Raw genomic sequence first — 23,050 nt, forward strand, 5'->3', positions numbered from 1 at the left:
AAAGCTGGATTTTTTTTTTTTTTTTTTCTTTAGATCTTCCGTTGACAATGGTCAAAACAATCCTTAACCCCATGATTTATAGCCACGGAAATGTATAAGAAAGGATAATTAGGGGTTAAACAGGAAGTTAAAAAAAAAAAGGAATTTTGCAAATCTCAAAATGCATGTCCGCTGGCACTTCGTGGGGAGGAGGGGGTTGTCTTACTGTTGTCAAAGAAAATTGTAACCAAGCAACATCGTCTCAATAAGACGGAGCCATGAAGGCAAACACAGCTCTGTAGAGGTGACTGTGCAAGTCCAGCCGGGCTCCTGCTAGAGAGGAAGCGTCCGCATGCTGCTGCGAGGACGTCTCATATATCACATACAATGTTAATAGCTGCTTAGTGGAACAGGATTGGGCCACTTTATATTTACAGGTAATTAGACATTTCATTCCTTTACTTAACCTTTACTTAATCTAACCTCGGGTCGCTTCTAGGTGAAGACACCAACTTTGTAGCAGTTTTGTTACGGAATACAGCGAATGCTCCTTTTACGTCGCCTGCGCAGTGTTACAGTTCTACGATTTTTAGTCCATTTGGCTGAATGAACAAATGACATAATATTAACACTATATAACATACCAAATGCATCGCGGCCAGATTTACCGGCTTATGTGATATATGATTCTTCATTCTTTATACTGACTGCCAGATTGGAGTCGGGAAATAATTTTTTCCCTGAATTGGGGCATTTGGCATGAGCCTCATGGGGGTTTTTGCCTTCCCCTGGATCAACACTGTAGGGGATTGTAGGGTTATAGGTTGGACTTGATGGACTAATGTCTTTATCCAACCTCATCTACTATGTAACTATGTATACATACCTATGTGTATCTGTATGGAATGGAACATGACCGTGAACATTAATCGTCCTAACTGACCTCTCATCGACCAAACATTAACATATGCCAGATTTATAAATATCTTTAAGTATATCGGTGTCTCAATGTATAGGAATCACTAGCACAACATTCTCAGAATCTGAAAAGATATACAGTTGCTATAAGAAAAGGTTCATTGTTTGGATGAGAAATTCATTGGTTGGCCAAGTCAGGCATGGGCATTTTGTAGATGGCTCTGATGGAAGTGTACCATCTTCGGATAGGTGCATGTCTTGTAAAACCAAGGATATATCTTTACAGAACACGTTCCACACTAGCAAACACCTCTATTCTAATTCACCTCTTACCATTGTATTTGCACTCGCTATTCACCGCTCTTAAGTTATTTGCTCCAATGACATAATTGTTTTCTCAACCTCACAGTAGAAAACCCTTCACAAATAAGACTTACACTGGACAAACAGAACTTCCCAAAGATAGTATAAGCTGGAAACACATTACAGGAATTCATTTTTGTGTAAACTGACAGCCGAGAAAGATTTGATACAAAGGAGCGACGCAAACAATGTAAGACTAAATAGAAATATAAAATAATCTGATATAAACTGCCGATATGTTCTCAAATCTACCCCCATAAGACAAGTTAAAGCTAGTGCTACAACACAACAAATCCTTAAGGAGTCAGTACTATATAGACCAGCCTATACTTATGCAATATGAAAGGGACTAAATCTATCGCCGAGACGGATGATGGACGACAAATCTGGTGTATCTTTAGATTGTTTCATCTAAGGCCTTGGTCACAACTGCGTTTGGTATTCCGTTCGGGGAGTCCACTTGGGGACCCCCTGAACAGAATACCGAATGCATTAGAAAGCGGTTAGCAAGGAAATCACACGCACCCCATAGACTATAATGGGGTCCATGCGTTTTCCGCAACATGCAGCTTGTAGGACTTTTCTCTCCATATATTTCATGCAGATAGGGGAACGGAATGGCCTAAACGTAGATGTGAACCGGGGCTGAGGCAGCGCGGATGCCGGGATTTTTCCTGAACATTTACGATACGTTCAGTTATCATTTGGCTGGTCCTGTTTGGCCAACGTCAATCTAATGTACATAGAACAAAAAGTAGACACCGAGCACACTCATCGTGCAGATAATCATAAATATTCTGTGGCAATTTGAAAAACCCACAAGTGACAAATAGACCTGATTGGCCTCTCACCTAATGTGACTGTGATCCCGTTCACAGTTACGTTTAGAAGATTGATGACTAGGTGGAGGGAGCAGCACGTCACAGGAACACCAATAGGAAAGGACCAGGTGTGAAAGAAATGTAAAAAACCAAAAGGACCGCGCTCGCAGGTCAATAGATTTATTGGGAACTCCAGTTTTTTCCCAATAAATCTATTGACCTGTGAGCGCGGTCCTTTTGGTTTTTTACAAATCTAATGTACATGGCTTCCTTAAATCTCCTGGATTCTTCTCTTCTCTCTATAGGGAACATAGCACATTACCAGATGCTGTCCTAATGGGTTTGTTCCATAAATACCAGAGAAAAACTTCTCGCTCTGACAGGCCTGACCTGGCCACATACTGTTATATGGTCAGCCATGGCATATAAATGGTTAGCTTGTAATTCTTGATTTGGGGAAATAGATGTAGCAAATGTTAAACTTGTCATTTAATGTTTTGAATGCCATAGACTCAAGGCTAAGGCCCCACGAGCCGTAAACGCAGTGATAAAGCTCTGCGGGAAGAACCGCTGCGTGATCGCATTGCGGTTCTTTCCGCAGCGCTTTTTCAGAGTTTTCCTCTGCGGACTTTCTCTTTACATTATATCTACGGGAAAGCCGCCAGCGTTTCTGTAGATATAATTGACATGCTGCAATTTGCAAAGCCGCAATGGCTTTGCAAATTGCAGCGTTGCGATCTTTTCCACAAAGTGGGGATGGGATTCGCATGAATCCAATCCACTTTGCTAGCACTGTACAACCCCGTGATTTTTCCCGTAGCGTCTCTGTGCTGCTCAGCACTCAATGCTGTTAGTTTTGGTGCCTGATATATTATTTAGGCTTTTTACTGTCAAGAAGGCGGTGTCAGACAGGAGCAAACGAGGGACGTGATTCTGAGCTCTGACACTGGCTGCCTCTGATTGGAGCTCTGAAGCACACCCCCTACACATCAGGGACCAAAACTAACTACACTTATTGCTCTGGAACGCTGAGGGTTACAGAGAAAATTCCAGCTGTGCTAGTATCAGTGGCACAATAACTAGTAACAGATGCTAAAAACTGGGATTGGTGGAGGTGGGGAAAGGTCCTCTTTAAAAAAAAAAAAATACAACAAATGTGAGCACTTGTGTGAAAACTACCAAGTTTTACGGGATACCAACACAACTACAATAGAACTATCAAAATGCAAATTACCACTGATGCAAAAATATAACACTTAACGTTTACTAATACTCTTAAGATATACTCCTAAAAAGCATCACAATAATGATACTAAACCAACATGGATTCAGTTTACGTAGATGAATGAAAAGAAAAATAATGGATGGATCTTACCCAATCCATATACTGAGAGTACCAGCATCAGGCAGAGAAGCCAGGAGAGACCACAGTCCCTAAAATCACTCTTACAGACCATCCCTATTCCCTGTGCATTAACTCCTGTCTGTACCAAACTGTACCCTGTTAGTCCCTAGCTCTTCAGGTAAACATAAGGCCTAGTTCACACGGGCTAGTGACCGCGTATTTTGGTCCTGATTTTGATGCGGGAAGTACGTCAGAATCAGGACCAAAATGCGCCTGTCGTGATTTCTGACAGTCGCAGATTCCCGCTCCAGAGTAGGCCCAAATGAATGGGCCTAGTCTGGAGGGATTGTCTTTACGCGAACGCGTCGCGGCGATCTCTGCCGCGGCGTCCACCTCAAGAAAGGGCAGTTCACTTTTTTTTGTTCCCGCGAGTGGGAACAAACCGCTAGCGGAAAATAGATAGCTAGCGGTCTACATAGACCTCTATTGTGAGGGGCCGGATTTTTAGGTGGATTCCGCGCCAAAATCCGCCCCCCTCTTGCCCCGTGTGCACTAGCCCTAAGGCCCCCATAAACATTAGATTACAGTCAACTAAACCCACTGACTTTGACAGAACTAGGAGACCAACCAATGTGTATGGGACATCCTGATTCTCAGATGACATCAAGGAAGATTAAGATTAAGAATTCCTGATCTCTTTATTGTTTTGGGAGATAAGCATTAGAGATGAGCGAGTAGTGAAAGATTTGATATTCGTTTCGAGTAGCCCCTCAATATTCGACTATTCGACCGAATATCGAATCCCATTATAGTCTATGGGGAAAAAAAATGCTCGTTTCAGGGGAAACCACAATTCGACTCAGGAGGGTCATCAAGTCCACAATGACACCCCAGAAAATGATGCCAACACCTCTGGAAGGCAACTGGGACAGCATATCTGGGGGCATCTAACAAGCCCAAGTCCCTGTATTACCCCACTATCACAGCCCATCAACTAGACACTTTACAAACTCAATAGAACCTCTATGAAAGTTGAAAAATACTTGGAAACCTTCTTTCCTCCACAATAGTATGGACAGAAACACAAATTTAAAGCTAAAGAAACATTAACAAGCACCCCTTTAAATCACATTGCCCATGACAACCACAGATGAAATAGGCAATGGGAAATCCAACAGCCCCCACCCTGAACTGTCATTGTGTGTGTGTGTGATGTGGTAAGACCTTCCAAAATTAATTTTCTGGCCCTTCACTGAGCCCATCCAAATTAAGTTAGAGGCCCTTAAGCTGAGCTACCAGCAGAGACTGAGGCCCTTTAGGTGACTTCAGCCTTTTACCAGCAGAGTTTTAGGCCCTTTCATTTAGTTCAGCCTTGCACCAGCAGTGTTTTTTGCCCTTTGGGTGATCTGAGCCTCTAACCAGCATAGTTTTTGGCCCTTGGGGTGACCCTTAAAAAAAAAAAAAAAAAAAAAAAAAAAATTCAGGCCCTTGGGGGGAGCCTTAAAACATTAATGGGGTTTCTCAACTATTTATTTACGGTGAAGGTGGTGGTGGTTTGGGAGGAGGAGGAGGATCTTGTGTGCTGGCACAGACACATGGATCTGTGTCTCATCAGTACTGTGGACAGGACATGCTAGTTGCAGATCCACAATATCTGCTATCCACCCTAGTATAGGTTTCTGGTGCTCGGACCTTGTCAGCACTACACCCTGCACCCCCTTAATGTTGTGGCACTGCTGGCTGCCCCACTACAGTATATAATTGGAGTTGAGCTACTGCGGCCTGAATCCCCAGCTGGATTTCCTCATCCTCGCCCCCTTGTGCTACTGACGAGGGGCACTGCTGGCAGCCCCTCTCCAGTACCTGGACTGTGAACTGTATCCCCAGCTGGATTTCCATGTGCCCGTCCCCATCCCTTGATGCTACCCTGACGCATCATTGGCAGGTTCAGTGTATGTGTACGCTGTTCCTGCAGTGTAGCTCTGAAAAGAGCTGTTTGTGTTCAGTTTTCCTGCCTAGTCGAAGCTACAATCTCTTTCTCACCCTCAGAACAGTCGCTCCCTAGCTCACCAAAACGCATCTGACACGAATATGGCTGAAACTATTGTTATAAATCCGAGGTCACCCGATTTAACCATCCAATAACTTTTTTCATTTTTTTTTTCTTTTTGATGCCTACGTTTTCCTGCTTCCTGTCCCACCTTCCCTGCACAGTTATTGGTGCAAAAAAGCACCAGGGAAGGTGGGAGGGCATACAAATTTTTACTGCGTGGTATTCAATTGGAATAAAATATGTCAAATACCTTATTATTCGCTCGAATACCTACTTGAATGGTATTCGCTCATCTCTAATAAGCATCCATCAGAAATATCTGAAATTCACTTTCTCCCCATTCTCCATTCACGTTTGCTGTCAACCACACAAGCGTGTTCAGCCAAGACCAATCCATGGTGTATGGGCACCTTTGTTTATCACCAGAACAGCTATATCTCTTGACCTTGCTTATTTCTACAGGCAGTAACATACACTTATCATAAATGCATGTGCTTTTCTTTTTTTCTCCATGTATATTGTGAAGATGGACGCATCATCAATCTCACAGAGAGATAACTGACAATGGGATATTGTGTACAGAGGGAAACACAAGAGTCTTTCATTGTTATGTCCTGAATGGTCAGGGTCTTGTGTGCCTTGTTATCCTCTGAACCTCTCAGTGTTGTGCTTTCCAGGCATGGTTCTATGGTAACGTTGCCAGTCTTAAAATACCAATTTAAAGGGTATTGTTCTGTGTTCAACAGGAGTCTGAATACGCAAGTCCTAGTCACCTACATTTAAAGGACACCTGCATAGCAACACATTGCAGGTAATGGAAAAGGTACTATTGTACATGGAGACATTGGTATTTTACACACAAAAAAAATCAACACATTGTAAGGGTTAATGCTCCACCAGTAAAGGGAATCTGTCACCAGGTAGCTCAATATCAAAACAAGTAGAGAACATTCTGCTGAGCACCATCATACCTTTAGAGAGTTGAATTGATGCCCCATTTCCTTAAAAAACGGGTTTTAGAAATATGGAAATACGACTCAAGTGAAATGGGGTGTACAAATCTGAACACAGAACCCCTGGAGGCTCTGTCACCCCCGATACTACCAATAAATATTGTTCCAACACCATGCTGACAAGTGAGAACGTTTTTACTAAATCAGACGCAGTGTCTGTGACCGGTTCTTTAGAAATGTGTGTAAACACCTTAATAATGCTCCAATAGTTGCCAAACTTTTCATTGTGTATTTGAATAGTGTGTCTGTCACTTTTTGGCATGCAACGAGCTGTATGAGAAGGAAAGATGCGTAGCTATAGCAATGTGGCTTAGTAGATGTTACAGTAAATGTGTACATAGCTCTCTATGTCTTGTATTTTGTCAAGGTTGATTAATATCTGATAAAAGAAAATGCTCCCAGAAAGTGTTTCATGGATTTCTATGGCATTGGTTTTAAGGAGTTGTTATATAGTCAGTTGGCTAGGGCACCAATTTTCGAGAGGACCCGATTTCTAGTGCACACCTTAAAGGGGTTGTCTGGTAATTTGTATTTTGTGGTCTATTTTTAGACCAAAATCAGAGCTAAGGTGTAGTAACAGCACTCGGCCACTATACAGGGCGCCAAAAACAGGCCCCATATAGCTGATCGGTGCATGGGCATCTCCGTACTGATGGATGTCCAAATTATAGAGGACTGTGGTTTGTGGATGGGCACATTTCTTTTAAAACCAACTATGTAATAAAGTGCTTCCCTTTATATTATAGGACAATAAAATGCCAAGCGAGACAAAGAATCCTGAGCCTGTTTTACATCAAACACACTAAGTACTAAACAGAATATTATGGAGTTTCTCAGTCATTTAATATACCGTAGTACTCTACAGAAAAACCTCCATATACTTCTGTATGGTGTGGTACGAATAGTTCTGTAAGGCTCTGAGCTGTTATGTTCTCTTATACATGAAACCTAATGGATTGACAGACTTGACTTTGGACATCAGACTCAGGGCTCGTTCACATCTGCGTTCACTGTCCTTATTGCAGGTTTCCGTTTCCTGCATAAAACAGATGCAGGAGACGGAAGCCTGCAGGAGACTCTCACCCATTCATTTGAATGGGTGAGAAAGCTGTCCAGCCGTGCGCGGCAGTGAGCGTTTTGCGCTCTCCGCCGCGAAACCGGGTTTTATAATCCGGACACAGAGTCGGACATGCACTACTCTGTGTCCGGATAAAAAAATCCGGTTTCGCGGCGGAGAGCCTAAAACGCTCACCGCCGCTCACGGCCAGACCCGGTCTATGGTTTCCGTCTTCTGCCATGCCATGCAGAAGACGGAAACCATAGAACGGAGACATGAACGCAGGTGTGAACCCAGCGTAATGATTAAAAAGTGGTCAGTATTATGCTGTGTTCACACATCAGTATGCCATCCGTCCGTTTGAATTCAGTTTGACACTTCAAAACGGACTGATACACATACTGATTGTATACTGACACCTTTTTATGCTGATAGCAAACGTTCTCCGTCCCCTAGTGGACAGATAAGGGGATTAAAAGTAGCAATTGTAAACAAAGTAGAGATAAGGACATATAATATATGTCCTTATGTCCTCCTTAGCTCTACTCTGTTTACAATTGCTACTTTTAATCCCCTTATCTGTCCTCTAGGGGACGGAGAACGTTTGCTATCAGCATAAAAAGGTGTCAGTATACAATCAGTATGTGTATCAGTCCGTTTTGAAGTGTCAAACTGAATTCAAACGGACGGATGGCATACTGATGTGTGAACATACCCTTAGATGCGTTAGATTGTGTTTTATCACTATACATAGTCAATGACATTGTCAGTAGGGTTGAGCGATCGGGAAAGATCGGATCCCAATCAGCGATCGAGCAAATTTCACGATCGCAATTGGGATCGGCTGGAAAATGATCGAAAATCGGATTTTAAAAACGATCCTGAAATCTCAAGATCGGCTCAAACCTAATTGTCATCCAAAAAACCAATTAGGTCTCTAAATATATTATATAACAAATATAATAGTTTTTTTCCCCCCGAAAGTCCTTGAATATCTTTATGTTTTAACCTAGTTCTAACAGTTTTTGTAGTGCAGTCCTGGAACTCACACCGGTCGAGGTTGTGTTATCCAGTAATAACAGCTCTGCCACTACAGTCACGATGACTCTACCTATTGAGGTTATGGTTTGCAACATTCAGTGTCAGGCTAGATAGAATATAAGAGGATCATCCAGCGGGCCCAGGCTCTAACTCAATAATAGTCCAGCAGAAGACACCCAAGCTTGAATGGTACTATAGTCTATTCCCTACGGTTTGATGGACGGTGGGCTACAGAACCATTTATCTGGCTGGGCCCAAGGAATCTCAGTTCAACATTGGAAACATTTCTAACAATTTATCTCCTACAGTCCTAGATCTCCTTCCTAACATTTCTTCTCCTGCAGTCCATCCTCCTGGAAAGAATGTTATAACGTAGTTCAGAATTTTTCCCCCCATAATCCTAGAGTTTTAAACTAACGAATTTATGCAAAAAAATTTTTCTATCAACTGGAGGGTCGGATAGATAACTCTGTAAACAGAATATTGATAAAGTGATGACAATAGTGACCCCTACATATCGGTGTTGATCTGTCATCCTTTATGAGAAGACTATACCCAGAAATAATCAGCATATTAAATAACTTTCTTATAGGCATTGCCTTCGGTCAACATTTGACTTTTACGAACAAAGCGCTCAATGGTAGCAGATGACATAAATCTATAACATCACAAGTGTTGCTAGACTTTTCTTCACCTAGGGTAAGCACTTAGTCACATAGTTTGCTGTTCTAAGCCTTTATCTAAATACCTTGTCAATGCAGATTGGCTTGTTAGCACACCCTCCTATGGCACCCAGGGCACATGGCCATTAAGCCTTTCATCCAAAGCTAATGCGCCAAAACCACCAGTGTACGGCCAGCATAAGTCTATTAGAATATTTCCAAGATTGGTATAGGGTAAGTTAGTGTTCCTATTGAAGAGCTGCCCTCTTCGCCATAACCATGCTTGCTGTTGCCTTGGTTTGGACATACGATGAAGCTTTAGACTCACGGTTACCAATGGGATCTAGGTATAAATAGACAAATTATTAAACAATGACTTGAGACTGTTTGTGCAGTTGTATCTATTAATGGTTTCATGTGTTTGTCTCCATAGGATTTCCTAAAATATTACCCTAAAGTCCTACTAAGATCCAATTCTAAGAAATAGGTATCAATTGCACTTTATTAGATACCGAGATCCTTTATAAGAATAAATATATCCAAGGGCGGGGGTCCATATCCCTCCAGATGAATAATGCAGGAGTTATATCATTGCTGAGAGGTCTTCCTAACTGTGATGGTCCATTAAATGATAGACTAAAAGTCAGTAGTTGCCCCCTGAGGGTGGGTTCACACCAGTGCCTGGTCTCCGTTTCGCAGGTTTCTGTCTTCTGCCCGAGAAACTAGAGAGGAGACCGAAACCGGCAGTCAGTTTTCAAACCCATTCATTTGAATGGGTTTGCAAAGTGTCTGCCCCTGAATGTCTTCTGCTCTCCGCAGCGAAACCATTTTTTTTTTCTAACCGGACACAAAGTCGGACATGCAGGACTTTGTGTCATGTTCAAAAAAACCCAGTTTTGCCGCGTAGAGCAGAAGACGCTCACGGGCGGACGCTGAATGCCGGGTTTCCATCTCCTGTCCGCAGAAGACAGAAACCCACAAAACGTTGACCGGGCGCAGGTGTGAACCCACCCTCACTTGTGTTTGGCATCTGTTTGTGTTTACATCAGTCAATACAAAGACTGAAAAGCAAAGAAGGGACCGGAAAACTATAAAAGGGGGCATTCACACAGAGGAAGTTGGCGCTGATTCTGGCACAGTAACTTGCGGCAGAATCAGCGCTGATAAAAAGAGGAACACATTGAAATCAATGGGAGGCTTTTTAACCCATTGATTTCAATGTGTTCCTCACGGAAGATGGAACCCATTGAACTCAATGGGAGTCTTTTCATCAGCGCTGATTCTGCTGTGAGTTATTGTGGCAGAATCAGCACCACTTTACTCCGTAAAAGGCCGGGGTGTTATCATTGATCCCCGCTGTTGTAATATGCAGCCGTCATCCACTGTGTATGGTATATATATTAAATCTGCAGCAATTGGATACAATTGTTTTCTTTACAGAGTCAATCAGTATACAGAATATAATCCCCAGATGTTTCAGTCATCCTCACCTTTCTCATTGGGTTTTCCATGAATAACATACAATTGCATAATGAAAATGATCTGGAATATATTGCAATAAATGATGTCCTATTATAAGAAGATTATTACAGACTATAAGTCAGAAGAGTAAATATCCTGGTGCTATGATATGTATCCCATGCAGGGTATGTAGCATGTACAGTGGCTAGGTCTCATAGAAAATAATAGAAAGCTGCCTGGGCTCTGGCGATTTGCCAGTTCCCCTGGGATTCTCGGAGGTTCACCCTTATTCCGGGAGTCTCATGAATATTCCAGGAAGGATATCGGCCACATCGTACCCCTGAGCCAAGCAGATGCACTTACTACCGTACAATATGTAACAGAGCAATGACTTAGTCCGCCCGTCTCCTGCCATCCACAGACTGTCAACAATTGTTTATGGCATTAAATTACTACAAGTGGGGCTTAGTTTATTTACATGTAGGACATCTCCCGAACAATACATGAATATTTCTGTCCTCAGCGCTCAGGGATTGCACTCATGATAGTAATATATTTATACGTTCCTGAGAACTCGCTTCATATAGATTAAAATGTAAATTTCCATCACTCAGGTGGAACATAAATAAGCGGCTAGAACCGCACCATTGTATTAACATTCCCGCCTGGTGCAGTGCTTTACAATATAGTTATTGGGACACGCACATCACTCATGTATATAAATATTAATAGTTTCTCTTCTGCTTTACAGCAACAAGCAGGTTACTGCAAAAGAAAAGATGGAAAAGTTGGAAAATCCAGTCTCTGGTACATTTAATAGTCAAGACATGGCTGATTTGTCTGGAAAACTGCAAAATCTTGCCCAGAATACACCACTGCGTTTCAGCAATGAAGCCATGAGACCCCCGACTAAAAGCAACTCTCGCTTTGGTAACTTCAGTCAGAACTCATTCTTTTCCAGACATAACCCTCACCCTCATCGTGTTACACACATCCAAGGTAGGTTCCTGTGGACGCAACGGCATCATATAGAATGGGAGAGAAGAATATTTTCATAAAGGGGCTCTCCAGAGATAAAATTATACCTATTTTCCAAAAGGATTCTTTCAGTGCTGTATTTTGGGGTTGCTTTTACAATTATAATGGTATATCTGCTACACAGGTACCGGTGAACATCGGAGAGGAGGACCAACTCAGGTGCCTGCTCTACCATTGTGATTGTGAGTCAGAACCAGCTGGACACCCTACATGTGGCACAGAAAGAACCCCATCAGATCATATTTAATCCCTAGCAGGGGCATAACTTGAAGGGGTGCAGTCGCACCGGGCCCAGGAGCCTTAGGGGGCCCATAAGCACTGGCATCAGTATTGAGATTGCAGCTTCCATCTGGCCCATAAGCCAAGGAGATCCATAGATTACCCTAACCATACTAAAGGTGGATTAAACTCCTTACCACCCATAACCATCACTATGAGGTAGGGGACCCTGGACAAAAGATTACACCAGGGCCCATAAGGCTTTAGTTATGCCAGTGATCCCTAGATAGCCCATTTAGACATTGAGATTATATATTTAGCACCGGAATGAAACCATGCTCAGAGTTATCGTGCCAATGGTAACAAAGTAGAGCCATGTTCTCATGTACGTGGATAGTGCAGAGAGTAACCCAACTAGGGTTGTATGTTAGATGTTGTATGGGTACCTTAAACTATCATCAGACATCACTACTGGCAGCTTATCTCCCATGAGATGATATTAAAGGGGCCTTCCAGGCTAAAAATTTGGATGTACTATCCTATAGATAGGTCTTAATTATCAGATTGGTGAGGGTTTGACCACACTCCTCCTCTCTCAGCAGCTGATACACAGAGAATGGAGCAGGAAGCAGACAGCGCTGTCCTCTGATAGTGCCTGTACTGTGTCACTGCAATTTACTTCCCTTTCAAGTGGATAGGAGCTGATCTTCAGTATCCTGGTCTAATCACTACACAGAGCTGTCTGCTTTCTGCTCTATTTTCTGTGTACCACCTACTGAGAGCCCCCACAGGTCATTACAACTTTTAGCCTGGAAAACCACTTTCATCTAGTGTGCATGGCCAGCTTTAGTGTTATCACAATAGTAGTGTTTGCACAGGCAACATATTTAGTGATTGCTTCCCTCTAATGCTACAAAGACAAGTCTTACAGCAGGATTATGTTTAACCATGTTTCTCACAACAGGGCTCAATGGAATCCCTATATGTATTGTCAATGATGAGTGGAATGTCACGTCTCCGCTTTTCCCTCATCCCATGATAAAAAGCAAGCTTCCAACAAATCTCCTGGGTGTACCCAGTTTGCCTATAGGAGATCCACATGGCAACATGGTCCCATTTCTTGGAACAGGTATGATATTTAAAAAATAAAATAATTTTTTTTATATATATATATATATATATATATATATATATATATATATATAGTGTAATATTTAAGTTCGATTTAAAATTTCTGATTGGATGAAATGTGATAAAGAAATACTAATTATGATGTTTTTGAGTCAAAGCCAGGATGGAAATGTAAAATTAAAGAGGGTGGAGGTTATAAAGATACAGACAGGGATGAAGGGGGCATGAACCCTGGTGACCATACAGATAAGGGAACAGACCTGGTCCCGTGTGCGTCCTGGGGTTCTGCAAAGCCAGAAAAGATCTGGGTACCTAACAGCGGCCATAGCCTCATCCAGTTCCCAACTGGTGACGCATTCACTTCTGAATAAGTGAAACAGCGATGGGGCGACACGGTGGCTCAGTGGTTAGCACTGCAGCCTTGCAGCCAGTGGCGTAACTAGGAATGGCGGGGCCCCGTGGCGAACTTTTGACATGGGGCCCCCCCGACACCGAAGATCTCGACCGAGTCCCTCCTACGCATTCCTGCGCGCTCTATTATGTCCCATAGTGGCCCCTGCACACAGTATTATGTCCCATAGTGGCCCCTGCACACAGTATTATGTCCCATAGTGGCCCCTGCACACAGTATTATGTCCCTTAGTGGCCCCTGCACACAGTATTATGTCCCTTAGTGGCCCCTGTACACAGTATTATACCCAATAGTGGCCCCTGCACACAGTATTATACCCAATAGTGGCCCCTGCACACAGTATTATACCCAATAGTGGCCCCTGCACACAGTATTATGTCCCATAGTGGCCCCTGCACACAGTATTATGTCCCTTAGTGGCCCCTACAGGACTAAATACTGTCACCGCTGACCGCTATACCAGGACAAATTGTGGATAAAAAAAAAAAATCTGGTCCTGTGCATTACAATTTAGTAACTCCATGTGCCTCATATTAATAGCAGTTAACCCCATCATCTCCCTCACATTAACCCCTGTCTGCCTCACCATAAGAGTTACTGATATGTGAGAGACATGGAGGTAATAATAAAGTATCTTCATTACTATTACCCCCATATGTCTCACATATCAGTAACTCTTATGGTGAGGCAAACAGGGGTTAATGTGAGGGAGATGATGGGGTTAACTGCTATTACTATGAGGCACATGGAGTTACTAAAACACAAGTAATCCCCCCAAATGCCTGATAGTAATAAGTACAGTAACCCCAGTACGTACCTGTGTAGCTTCAGTTTCATTTTCCTAGAGCAGCTTCTTCCTCTTCTCTTCTGTGCAGGACGGCAGGGATAAGCCCCGCCTCCTCCTCTCATTGGTGGGCAGAGGACAGCAGAGAAAGGGAGGGGGGAGAGAGGGGGAGCGTCCTGCAGCGCTGACAGGAGCCAGACCTACAGCTCCTGTGTCTCAGCCGTTGCTGCAGCTTCGGGGCCCCCTGTTGGTGGAAAGTATTCCACCAACAGGGGGCCCCGATCATTATACTCGGGGGTCCGAAAAGACCTCCGAGCATAATAATAGCAGCTGTCACCGGGCCCCTAATGTCCCGGGCCCTGTGGCAGCTGCTACCGCTGCTATGGTGGTAGTTACGCCACTGCTTGCAGCACTGGAGTCCTGGGTTCGTATCCCACCAGGAACAACATCTGCAAGGAGTTTGTATCATCTCCCTGTGTTTGCATGGATTTCCTTCCATTCTACAAAGACATACTGATAGGGAAAAAATGTACATTGTGATCTCTATATGGGGCTCACAATCTACATTTAAAAAAAAAAAAAAAAGTGAAACTGATTACTTTCAGGCAAGATGTTATTACAGGCTGTGAAATAACAGGAAAAACATGTAATGATATCCAGCTGACGCTAGGTTCACGCCTGTGTTCGGTTTCCCATTCTTCAGGTCTTTTTTGGGGACCCAAAGAAAGGAAATCTAATTTGCTTAAAAAGCGGTTACCTGCGGATACTGAAAAAGGCCAAAAATTACAGAGCGAAAAGTCTTGTTTGCAGGACTCTTCTCTCCGCATTTTTTAAGCGTATTCGGGGACAGAAACCCTGAATGTAGAACGGGCGCACGTGTGAACCTACACTTAAATGAATCACTGCTACACTTAGGCTGCATTCACACTGAGTAACGCTGGCGTTTTTTGTGCTTATTTTTGCACATAGCGCCGCGTTAACGCCGGGTAACGCCGCGCTATTTTGCGGTGGCGTTGCCCGGCATTAACGCGGCGCTATGTGCAAAAATAAGCACAAAAAACGCCAGCGTTACTCAGTGTGAATGCAGCCTTAGAGGTGAAAGCATCAACAGCAGGGATTGGATCCAGCTATTGCCACATCCAGGTAACCAGTGTGTCACCACCCTAAAAAACTAAAATCTAAAGTAGAGAAAAGTGGAAAGACTCATGCACATAAACATATTATACCTTTGTACAAGTACCCATAGAGCTTTGAATCTTTTTGTATATTTATATGTTGTTAGGAACCTGCAACAAATAACTAAGTCCTGGGCAACTAGAATCCCCAAGCTCTGGGGCAAAAACAGTCCTGGGTGTGTTATGCTCTCCCAACCAGAGCGGAACCAGGCCCCGGAGTTCTTCACACGAGCTCCTGATGGTGGAGTTGGACTTGGTAAGAGTCCGAGGCCCAGATCCACAACTGCCCCGAGAGCAACGCACTCCCAGCAAACCCCAAGTAGGAGAACCCAACAGGACCCAGACACTAACCTTAGAGTGAAGTCCCAGAGAGCAGGATGGTCTGGAGTCGTAGGTGAACAGGAGAGTAATCCAGGAGAGTTACGCAGATACCCAAGGAGCAGATTTGTGGTCAAGCAAACAGAGTCGATAACTGGAGGTCACGTGGTAGCAGTAGGCAGAAACATAGTCAAGGAAGCCAGGTCATACACAGGAGGTAAACGGAGTAGCCAAATCAGGATCCAAAAGGGAGGTCAGATGGAATCCAAAAGGTCATACACAGGAGGTCAGGAAGGTCTGTAAGGCAAGCTGGGTCATACACATCCAAGGAAATCCAGGTACATGGAAAGAGGCAGGAGGTATCAGAACAGGAAGACAGGGAATTGTAGAGAGGCTCGTTGCTTGGGGAGCAGATTCCGCAGGGAAACGAATAACCAGCGGCGGGCCAGAGCCAGAATAAGGCCTAAATAGCCTCAGGTCCGCTGCTGATCCCCCTGACCTCAGAAGTGTTGGCTCTGGCACCAGGCGAAAACCAGAACCTCCGCAAACTCCAGTGGAGGCCTCCTGCCTACCCTGCGCTGGAACCAGCAGCCATCCCGGTGCTGGACACAGAGCAGGCGGGGAACCTTCGCGCAGCACAGCAGAGGCCCCGTCCCAACGTATGTGCATTGCTCCATTTTTTTTTTCAACAGTTCTACTAGATATCTCCAACCAAGCTACCATATGTATTTTGCTGAAGGGAACAACATTGACACAATACATACAGGAGCTATGTGCATGTCAGGAATTGTTGTCATTGTTCTTCATAATCACCGATAATGTGTATTGAACACAAGCAACGCTTCTACGCCAGCATTTCTCTAAATGGATGTACTGTGCTAAAATAGTGAAAAGTAGCCATGAATCTTTGTAGTAGAGGAGAGAATCACTCGTCACTAGGTCAATAGAAGAGGCTCCGAGGGAGAACGCCTTTAATTCTTGCTATTGTTGATGCGTTTCACTGTCTTGTTTCTAATCTTGTAAATGTTCAGTAAAAACGTCACTATGGTCGATCTAGGCGATGTTCAGTAGTATGTCGCTACACAGTGGGAAACACCGCTGTAAATCCATCACGCATTAACCTTTAATCTCCTGTAATGCAGGTTCCATGTCTGAGGCATGGCGTGAGGAGCTGAGAGAACTTGCAGCCAAAGTCAGCACACCGGATAAACAGCCAGCAAAACAGGAGGTAAGACTTATGCTTTAATTCGACAATTGTGATGAATTTCTGTTTCTAAAAGTGACAACTGCATTGGTTGATGTATAGTTTCTAGATGGTGTCAGCATTATGGGTAAATTCATACAATGTGGTTATATTGTGGTGGTTATTTCTGTTACTGTGTTGCCATTTTGTAGCAATATCGACAATAAGACACAGTTTGACTATGGCAGGTGAACATACCCAAAGGATCTGTTCACATGGGTCGCAGGTTCTGCTTACAATGGAAACTAAGATGCATTGCCATACCAGTCACACAGTGGTTAGCTATGGCGCAGAAATGTGGCAAAAAATAAAATATAAAATACAGTTGTAGTGTGAAAACTGGCCATGAGATGGCAACAGCAACACACCGCAAGTCTGTAATACTGGAACGTATCAGGTGAGGATGAAGAAAATAGCTCACTGCAGATTCAGAAATAAAATCAACTATATATAAGAAAGATCATTTAGAGTTATGAAGGTGAATGACAAACCATTGAATAACTGCAGGAGAACACCCCAATATAGATACATTGCTGTAAGGCTGTTGCACCGCTACGGCTCAGTTTGTTATTTATACACTGGGGTTATACATCAGGACTATTCCAAGGGTGTGTGTATATACTGGGGATATACATTGAGACAATTACAAGGGTCTATACTAAACACCTGAAATATTGGTTTATTTAGGTGGATCCAGGAACATCTGGTAAAATGCATTTACCCTATGTAATCCAGTGAACCTGTAGAAAATTGCAACGGGGATGGATTTCTTAATATAGTCCAAAGGATTTAATTATGGTCTCCATTTAAACCCACTTTCATCTTCATTTTTGAGGGATAGAATAGCTTAGTCAAGAACGCTATTCTGTCTAGCAAACAAAGAGGGCAATGTTAGGCCTGGTTCACATCTGCGTTCGGTATTCCGTCCAGGGAGTCCACTTGGGGACCCGCCTGAACGGAATACCAAACGCATTAAAAGGCGGCAAGCAATGAAACCACACTGAGCCCATAGACTATAATGGGGTCTGTGTGTTTTCCGTGCGGTGTCTGCCCAGGTCATGCAGAGAGAAAAGTACTTTGTGAACTACTTTTCGCTCTGCATGATTCGTGCAGACACGATGCGGAAAACACCTAGACCCCATTATAGTCTATGGGGTCCGTGTGCTTTCACTGCTTATCGCTTTTTAACGTGTTCAGTATTCTGTTCGGGGGGTCTCCAAGCAGACTCCCTGGATGGAATACCGAACACAGATGTGAACCAGGCCTGACATTTCCAGGGATGCAAATTTATCCCTTGACTAAAAATCCAGTGGATAGCTAAAACATAGTGTGAATGTGAATACACCCTTAGAATACAATAGAAGTGAAAAAGAATGAATGTCTTTTAAGGACAACTGTAGTTTATATAGAGGGGAATCCCTCGCCAAGGACCTGCCTCTGTGACTAAGGGCTAGTTCACATGGGGGGTGGTATGGCATATTTTGGTCCTGATTATGACGCAGGAAGCCGTGTCACAATAGGGCCAAAATGCACCTGTCGCGACTTCCGACAGTCGTGGCTTCTCGCTCCGGAGTAGTCCCAAATGAATGAGCCCAGACCGTAGGGTGCTGCTGCCAGGCAGACGCCGGGACTAAATTAGCCGTGGAATCCGCCTGAAGAAAGGGCAGCTCGCTTCTTTTTTCCATGAGCGGCATGTTGCCGCTCATGGAAAAAAGTAAGCTAGTGGTCTACAGACCTCCATTGTGAGGGGGCGGATTCTGATGTGGATTCAGCACCAAAATCTGTCCCCTCTTGCCCCATGTGAATGAGCCCTAAGAGCACAAAACTGCTAGTAAAGAACTTCTCTTCATCTGACAGACCAGGCCATCTACATTGGAAGTGGCAATCTCCATGACTGAATTTAGGGCAATCCCATAACTTACCTGTGTGACCACTGACCTGACTCAGTTTCGGAGAAAGCATGTCACACATATAGAACAGAACTTCACACTGTATCTCAGGATTATGGGTCACATGTAAAAGCTTAATATGACAATTTATTCCTTAGGGAGAGGAGCCACGAAGATCCACGCAGTACTCTGCACAAACAGGACGTATCATACCTGCATCTGCAAGAACCTTGGCATCCCGAAAAGCAAACCGAACCAGTATTACTAAAGCAAGAAACACAAGCACTCATTTCCAAGACCAAGAACTTCTAGTGAGTTCTAAGAAATGCAGAAGGGGGGGGGGGGATAGTGGTGCAAAGTCTTCACTTGGTATGTCAGTACACATGGTGGAACACTATTGATTTTAGATACCTTCTGCAATGGTAATTGGCCCAAAGTTCTTGTGACTCTGCATGACCCTGGATATTTTGGTCACTCTTGGGAAACTTGATGTTCACCTGAACGTTCTACACACCAAGAGCAGATGTGTCCAACTCTGTCCATACAAAGTGGATCCGTCATCAGTATTTCAATGACACGCAGGTCGCTCTGACCTGGAATTGTAATGGGTCTATCTCTTATGTTAATAGATACTGGAGTTGCTGTGCCAGATTCTACAAACAGATTCTTTGTCTGCCATCCAACAGTGGCTTTTGTCAGCCGGCCAGAGAGGTGAGAACAAATTATGATTAGTAATGCTCAGAATACACCATGTCATCTTCTGTTTTAATAAACCTGGACTTTTTGTGGCCATTGGTAATACAGTATTGTTACTACCTTATGGTATTTATTTTTCTGTCCTAATCCCCGGAGAAACTGGATAGGGGACGGCTTGCCGGTGATCAGTTTTAAAACCCATTCATTTCAATGGGTTTTTAAGACAAACCGCCGGTGTCCGTATGCAGCCTGTGTGCCTGGAGTCCGCTTGAGGAACCCCTGAATGGAATACCCAACGCATTAAAAAGCGGTTAGCAATGAATGCACACGGACCCCCATAGACTATAATGGGTCCGTGTGTTTTCCCTACGGTGTCCGCACGAATCATGTGGAGAGAAAAGTAGTGCTTGAAGTGCATGACTCGTACGGACACCACACGGAAAACACATGGACCCCATAGACTATAATGGGGGTTCATTGCTCACCGCTTTTTAATGCGTTCGGTATTCCGCTAGGAGACTTCCCAAATGCAATACAGAATGCAGATGTGAACCAGGCCTAAAAAAACCCAAAAGAACTGCTGCAAAAAGATTAAAGAAGAATGCCACACACACACTACAGTCGTGTCCATGTAGTCTAAATGCATGGTGGCCAACTTGCTGATTTTGGTGGAACTGGGCGACTATCCAATGTGTATGGAGGCCCCTCCAACTCTACTACAATGGCATTGGATAGAGACAGCATATCATGGGAGGTAGGGATCAGGAGGTTGTATTTCCTCTGCCAGAGAAATAAGCTGCATGCTTTTCTAAACTCCTGCAGAAAAAGACCTTGTCATGAACATGATCCAAACAGCTACTGCCAACATGCCACACGAGTCCGCGGGGGAAAGACTCTGCTCTCAAAACAGCATAGATCTATTGTCCAAGGATGAATATCTACAGAGGAAAAATCTAACCAGGTAAATGTATGGTCCTAGATGGTTTATTCAGAAGATTTATTCACAGAATGAGATAGTCTAGCTCCACATCTATCTTGAGCACCAAAAAAAAAAAAAAAACATCCCCACTGTTGCCTCTACAATCAACAGAAAATGTTTTCAGTGTTTGTAGTGGTTTGCTACAAAATTATCAAATCCCCCAAGTTTGCATGTAATACAATGTCTATACTGAGCATGTGGTTGTGGTTGGTGCAGTTAATTTTCTCATTTATATGTAGTTGGTCCAATTCCAAAGAGAAGCCAGAGCCAATACCTGAAGAAGACAAGCCAGGTAATCAAAATTTTTTTTTCTCAAAATACTGGAACTATGTAAGCCATTTAACATTGATGGCATGTCTAGATGAAACCTTGTATTGTGTTATCTGTCAAAGTGCCATAGTCATCAAATGTCCAGCTTAGAGTGGAGTTTCACTCAATTTAAGGTGTGCCAAATTCCATGTCTTCTCGAGAGGGAAAGAGTGTCAAACATGTGGAAGGCGGAACACGTTTTGCTTTTGTGGGTTCAAAGATCCAACGAACAGCGGGGCAACATGGTGGCTCAGTGGTTGGCACTGTAGCCTTGCAGCGCTCCTCGGTTTGAATCCTGCCAGAAACAACATCTGCAAGGAGTTTGTATGTTCTCCCCGTGTTTGTGTGGATTTCCTCCCATTCTACAAAGACATACCGGAAAAAAAAAAAAAAAAAAAAAAAGTACATTGTGATCCCTATATGGGGATCACAATCTACTTGGAAAATAAAAAAATCCATTGAACATATACTTTTTTTTCAGAGCACATTGGTACTGCAGAAGTTCTTCAGATACATGCAGACGATGAAAACCAAGACAAGCCTGGCTCTGCCAAATAGCACCCTAAAAGGAGGACCTTCTCCTAAAGAAATGTCTCTTGGACAAAACAACTTCTTCTCTGTTATCTTATTTATGACAAGAGTCTTCTTTAAAGAGGACCTTTCATGGTCCGGGGCACAGGCAGTTCTATATACTGCTGGAAAGCTGACAGTGCGCTGAATTCAGCGCACTGTCCGCTTTCCCGATCTGTGCCCCGAGTAAGGCGCTATCAGTCCCGGTATCATAGCGCTTTACAGTCAGAAGAGCGTTTGTCAGGAACATGCTTCTGCACAGCAGCGCCTATAGCACTGTACAGTGTGAGCGGGGAGGAACGCCCCCTCCCCTCCTGATAATACTCATCTATAGACTAGCACTGTGAGAAGAGGGAGGGGGCATTCCTCCCCGCTCACACTGTACAGCGCGATAGACGCTGCTGTGGAGAAGGACGTACCTGACAGAGTGTCAGAAACGCCCTTCTGACTGTAAAGCCCTACGGTACCGGGACCGATAGCTCTTCACCCGGGGCACAGATCGTGAAAGCCAACAGTGCGCTGAATTCAGTGCACAGTCAGCTTTCTAGCAGTATATAGAACTGCCTGTGCCCCAAACCATGAAAGGTCCTCTTTACGAAGCAGAAACAAGTGTCTAATGACATTTTCTTCATCACTTTTCTTTTGTCAGGATATTCTTTTAGATCTGTATAATGTAAAATTCACTTTCTTGGGGCAACACGGTGGCTCAGTGGTTAGCACTGCAGCCTTGCAGCGCTGGAGTCCTGGCTTCGAACCCCATCAGGAACAATATCTGCAAGACGTTTGTATGTTCTCCCCTCGTTTGCGTGGATTTCCTCCCATTCTACAAAGACATACTGATAGCAAAGAAAATAAATAAAAATGTACATTGTGATCCCTATATGGAGCTCACAATCTACATTAAAAGAATAAAATAAAATTCAGTTTCTTTAGTAATGTTTTACCCAATTCTTAATTTTATTTCCAGTTTAATAAAAGTATACTTACTAAAGCGGTCGCCTTATTGGTAGTATTTTGCATTTTTTCTTATCATAATAGCAATTTTATATCTAAACGTGAATATTTGATGGGAACCGTAGGCACTCCTTTTACTAAAGCCTCGTATATGAAAATAATACCCTTAAATATATGTATCTACAGATATGTCAGGCTGATTTGCTATTTGTAAGTGGAATGCGAGTGGGCACTCGCTGGTATTACTGTAGGCATTAACAGGGTTGTACTGGGACAAAAAAAAAAAATAGAATCAGCCCTGGCATCTGAAAGCAAATAGGCCCAAATGTTGTCTTTGCAAAATGGTTAGGTTCCTAGAACTGCAATCTGACGCCCAAATTCAATTTTATCTTGGTCCCTTGCAACGCCAGCCAGAGGAACCAGCTCAGCATGGGAATCAGGTGAATTTTTGAGGCAAAAAACCCCGTTGTAAATATAGTTTTATATACCAGAAGATGTCCAAGCTATACCAACATTGTCCAGATATCACTATGTGCAAGTAGATGCAGTACCATTCACACGGAGGAAAATGGTGAGGAATTTGATGCAGAATTTCAGCTGAATTTTCAGCACCAAATTCA

At 43.4% G+C, this 23,050-nt stretch overlaps 1 protein-coding gene and 1 long non-coding RNA gene across 2 annotated transcripts; both read left to right on the forward strand.

Annotated features, from left to right (window-relative positions):
• The first annotated feature begins 342 nt into the window (after positions 1-342).
• On the forward strand, positions 343-7,295 carry LOC142219315 (uncharacterized). Its single transcript, XR_012717549.1, has 3 exons — positions 343-416; positions 6,226-6,290; positions 7,239-7,295. It is a non-coding gene; the product is annotated as an uncharacterized LOC142219315 (long non-coding RNA).
• A 4,186-nt stretch (positions 7,296-11,481) lies between these two features.
• TBATA (thymus, brain and testes associated) lies at positions 11,482-21,503 on the forward strand. Its single transcript, XM_075288269.1, has 8 exons — positions 11,482-11,712; positions 12,935-13,099; positions 16,933-17,018; positions 19,081-19,233; positions 19,552-19,633; positions 20,441-20,579; positions 20,837-20,889; positions 21,388-21,503. Exons 1-8 carry the CDS (start codon positions 11,493-11,495, stop codon positions 21,462-21,464), a joined length of 975 nt encoding a protein of 324 aa, XP_075144370.1. The 5' UTR covers positions 11,482-11,492; the 3' UTR covers positions 21,465-21,503.
• The last annotated feature ends 1,547 nt before the right edge of the window (positions 21,504-23,050 follow it).

This window comes from Leptodactylus fuscus, chromosome 10, assembly GCF_031893055.1.
Source record: "Leptodactylus fuscus isolate aLepFus1 chromosome 10, aLepFus1.hap2, whole genome shotgun sequence".
Classification (NCBI taxonomy): Eukaryota; Metazoa; Chordata; class Amphibia; order Anura; family Leptodactylidae; genus Leptodactylus; species Leptodactylus fuscus.